Source organism: Sciurus carolinensis, chromosome 1, assembly GCF_902686445.1.
Source record: "Sciurus carolinensis chromosome 1, mSciCar1.2, whole genome shotgun sequence".
NCBI lineage: Eukaryota > Metazoa > Chordata > Mammalia > Rodentia > Sciuridae > Sciurus > Sciurus carolinensis.
Window position 1 is genome coordinate 63,384,234 of NC_062213.1, and position 4,320 is coordinate 63,388,553.

At 51.3% G+C, this 4,320-nt stretch overlaps 1 protein-coding gene across 1 annotated transcript; it reads left to right on the plus strand.

The window, feature by feature from the left end:
- Positions 1-1,363: 1,363 nt before the first annotated feature.
- Positions 1,364-4,045, plus strand: Msc (musculin). The gene is made up of 2 exons (XM_047517022.1): positions 1,364-2,086; positions 3,017-4,045. The coding sequence occupies exons 1-2, from the start codon at positions 1,553-1,555 to the stop codon at positions 3,101-3,103; spliced, it is 621 nt and encodes a 206-aa protein (XP_047372978.1). The 5' UTR covers positions 1,364-1,552; the 3' UTR covers positions 3,104-4,045.
- The last annotated feature ends 275 nt before the right edge of the window (positions 4,046-4,320 follow it).

Here is a 4,320-nt window from a genome sequence, read left to right on the forward strand (position 1 = left end):
CTTCGCATTTGTTCTGCTGTAAGAATCTGCTGGAGCGAGGCTGACCCAGTGATTTCTGCCTTCTCTGTCCCAAAGGGATGATGCATCTCGTTCATTTTGGGAACCCGCGGACTTCTTTAGGTGGACGGATAAAGGAACAACCAAGTTAACTGCGAAAGTTCAGTTTCCTCGTGGTAAAAGGGAATAACCATACCGCAACCTCACAGGGGCTGAATTCCTCCGTGGGCTGCTCACATGACATTGGCACATAGCCCACGCTCTCTGAGAGGCTGACCACTGGTATGGTTTCTAAAAGGAAGTACCCATACCCTGACCACGCATTGCAACAGCCTTCCAGTTGTTTTGTTTCCTTTGGGGGAGGGGCAAGTGTTTTACGTTTTGATGGAATGGGACATGATAATTCTAGATGTTGCTTTATCGTTCTTTTACTTTGACAGGATGATTGTGTTGACTTAAGGAATTCTGTGTCCGGTAGCTTGCTCTTCAATACCACATCTAAGATAGTAATGGATTCCTTAAATATAACTAAAAGAGTTAGGGCAGGGTCCTCTACCGCAAGCATTAAAAACAAACACACAGGGAACTCTCAATACTGAAAACTAACAGATAAAAATCCATTGGTGTGTAGTGGGTAGACATGTAGCGATTGGAGTACCAACAAGTCAGGGATCCTAAATACGGATTTTTTTTAAAACCAGCCTGATGATTCTGCAAAGTGGAGATAACATTTAAGCTACAGATGTTGTTTGAAGATGAAACGAAACAATATAGATGAAAGTGCTGTATAAATCATAAAGCTATATGAAAGGAAAACAGGAGGAGAAGAATGAGAGGTGACTGTTGCACATTGTTGGGGTGGCTTGCTTGTTTTGCCTTTTCTGTTGGACAAGCCTTGGATAGGTCGTGAGTGATGAACTTGAAAAACCGAATTCTACTGAAAAGACTGGGAGAGAAGCAGCCGGCAGAATTCGGATTCTGGGGTCTGTGTCTGGCAATCTTTGCTACACAGTTGAGTGTGGGGATGGTTTGGGTAGGAATGAGGGGTCGCCCTTTGTTCCTCCATAGCACACTTATCTTGCACAGACATCCCAAGGGTCAGTGGGGTCTCGGGCCCAAATTTTGACTCTGTAGATATGGTCCCTTCCCCCGCCCCCATCACCCGCTCCTCTGTGCGCGGAAAAGCGATCCCCACCCCTTTCACGCCCCCGCCCCACCTCTTGCCCCCCTTTCCAAACCCCTTTTCTTTGTCGGGGGTGGTTTGTTCCGACGAGTACAGATAAATAGTCCTGTCAAAAGGCACAGCTAGTGGTTGTGCGTGCGGACCCTGGATCCCGACGTCAATTTCTGGGCTTCATCCTCCGGGGTCAGCTGCGGGGCGCGCACACTTTCACCGCCCACTTCACTCTCACGCCTCCGCGCCTCAGGGCGCAGGTCTTCGTTCCTCCTCCGAGCTTTCCCTGGCCCCGGCCTCCATCAGGGAGCTGAAGGCGGAGACGGAGATACTGGCCAGAGGGAAGGAAGGCGAGCGCGCGTGGGCGCGGGGGAAGACGCTATGTCCACAGGCTCGGTGAGTGACCCCGAAGAGATGGAGCTGCGGGGGCTGCAGCGGGGTTACCCGGTCCCCGCCTCCAAAAGGCTGCCTCTCCGTGGCGCCGAGCGCAGTTACGCCTCTCCCAGTGACAACTCGTCTGCCGAGGAGGAGGACCCCGACGGCGAGGAGGAGCAGTGCTCTCTGAGCTCAGCGAGCGACTCCGGAGGCTGCAAGAGGAAGAGGCCCCGTGTGACTGGGAGTGGCGGCACAGGTGGCGGTGCAGGAGGCTGTGGCAAAAAGTCACTACCAGCCAAGGGCTCGGCCGCGGAGTGCAAGCAGTCGCAGCGGAACGCAGCCAACGCCCGAGAACGCGCTCGAATGCGTGTGCTGAGCAAAGCCTTCTCCAGGCTGAAGACTAGCCTGCCCTGGGTACCCCCCGACACCAAGCTCTCCAAACTGGACACGCTGCGACTCGCTTCCAGTTACATCGCGCACCTGCGGCAGTTGCTGCAGGAGGATCGTTATGAAAACGGCTATGTGCACCCGGTGAACCTGGTAGGGACGCCACGCGGGAGTCCCGGGGCAAACAGTCCAGAGATGTCCAGACTGGCTCCTGGGCCCCGGGCTGGGTCAGACTCCTGGAAAGACCCGAAAGGGAGGTTTCCAGGATGGGTGGTTGGGAAGCCCTTTAGTTTCTCCCATATCAAGGGAGGAGGGGTCAGTCATCTTTCTGGAGAAGAATCATCCAGTCTTCCATGTTTGCATCATTCTGATCAGTTTTCCAGTGACAGATATTAGCTAATATCCTACTTCCGGGGTGAATCTTAGTTCCAACAGAGTTTACTAGCCGATTGCAAATTGAATGGCAAATTCTCAATCGCCCAACTTTTTCCAGTTTAGAAACTGGCCGGTTTCAATCAGCAAATCCTACTTCCTTTTAAAAAGGAGGGAAGATCGATTTCTAAAAAATAACTTTTGGATTTTTTTTAAATTGATGTGGAATAGCAGGGTTTCCCCGGACGGGATTGTCTGGAAAGTCCCTCTCTGACCTGCCAACTCTCCAAGTTTTGGAAAGATCGCATCCAAACCTATTGAAGCCTCAGTTCCTAATCGGAGCAGATGAGGAAGGGGAGAGTGGGGGTGGGGGGTGCGGGGCGGGGGGGGGGGGAGAGAGAGAAAGAGAGAGAGAGAGAGAATTAAAAGACAAAAGCCCAAACTCATCCAGACTTCCCGGTATTAACCGAGGGGGCACAGACCCGGAAGAAGCGTGAATGGATACCGCATGCCTCCCATAATCAGTGTCTAGTAAGATTAAAATCCAAGTTTAGATACAAGATTCACGCATTTCCAGAACGCTGATAAAAACTGAACTACTGAAAGCCAAGGGTATCTGGGGTTCACGTAGGGGAGTAGTTTCGGTTTAAGACGGCCGCTTCTCCTCAATATTTGATGCCTTTTTAAATTTTAATTTTTTCAATTTTACAGACGTGGCCATTCGTGGTCTCGGGACGACCCGATTCTGACACCAAAGAAGTTTCCGCAGCTAGCAGATTATGTGGAACCACTGCTTAGATAGGACTGGAACTCACTTGATGGGATTGTTAACCGCGTGTGTTTGGGAGCCGCAGAAAGAAGGAAGAGTGCGAGAACACCAGAGAATGGGCAGAAGGTTCCGTAGGATTCTCCCGGACCCTTCCACTTGCCTGGAACTGTAAACAGGGCAGGTGTCCGGCGACCACGCTTTGTAATCAGAAGGACCCTCCCTTCTTGGGGCGAGCACGGACCTAGATCCAATCTGGGGCCTTAGTCCTGTGGACTCATTCACCGCTGAGCCCAGCACCCAACCGCTTAGGGGCTAGTATCTGCGCTGAGCCGGACTTGTCATGTATGTGGTGGCAGAATTCTGCACAACCTAGGCCTTTCACGGTTAGACAATGGTTAGAGAGCTCTCTTGATCCGCTTAAAAGTCGAGGCGTGGGATCCACGTTTTTAAGTTGCAAAGAAAAGAGAGTGGCACAGCTGGACCAGTTTCGTACTCACCAGGCAGCGTCCTCGGAACAGGCGGACGGATGCCCGCTTAGCACAGGGTGAGATGGAGACGCATTGCGGAGACCAGCCAAGGCAGATTTGCCAGGTGCGCTCTGGGCTGTTCAACTTCCTTGCTGCGGTCTGACCTCTCCCTACCCACCGACTCCCAGTCTGGCGATCCCAGCCTGGTTTGGGTTTACTTCTGGCCTCTCCCTTCTCCCTCGCAGTTCCCTCACTCTTGATCCCGGACTTTCCCCCCACCCGACAGGCTTCACAGCCCTGCCAAGCTTTGGCCGCCCTCCCCCCAACACCACCTCTGGTACCCACGTTCTTCCCTCAGCAGCCCAAGTTCTTTCCTCCCTGGAGGAGGACTTCTGGAGCTGTTTGGAACCCATTGACAATGGTTACCATGATTAGAGGTACTGCGTTGCTAACATGAGGCTGCACTACCACAATAAATAACAGATGTAAATAAATTTATTTTTTTATGAATAATAAAAGTGTGAAAATTGTGTGTCCCTGGGTGCATCAGAACGTGGTCTTTGTTGCATATTACCTGAGAGGGTTTGGTCTGAAAGTTAATTTTAAAGGAGCTGATCTCAGCTCTTTGACGGGTTGCTCGGTCACTCACTGACAGGCGGGATGGTGGTGATAGAGTTTTGGTCGCATTTCCAAAATGCCTTTTTTTTAAAAAACTTAATCTGTATATTTCTGATTTTTCTTTGAAGTAGTGACTCCTGAAAGGCAAGAAATGGAGAACT

Excerpts from the sequence above, each read along its gene's own strand:
- Msc (XM_047517022.1), top strand. The coding sequence starts at position 1,553 with ATGTCCACAGGCTCGGTGAGTGACCCCGAAGAGATGGAGCTGCGGGGG. Across the intron at positions 2,087-3,016 it reads ATGTGCACCCGGTGAACCTG|ACGTGGCCATTCGTGGTCTC; the intron begins GTAGGGACGCCA and ends TCAATTTTACAG.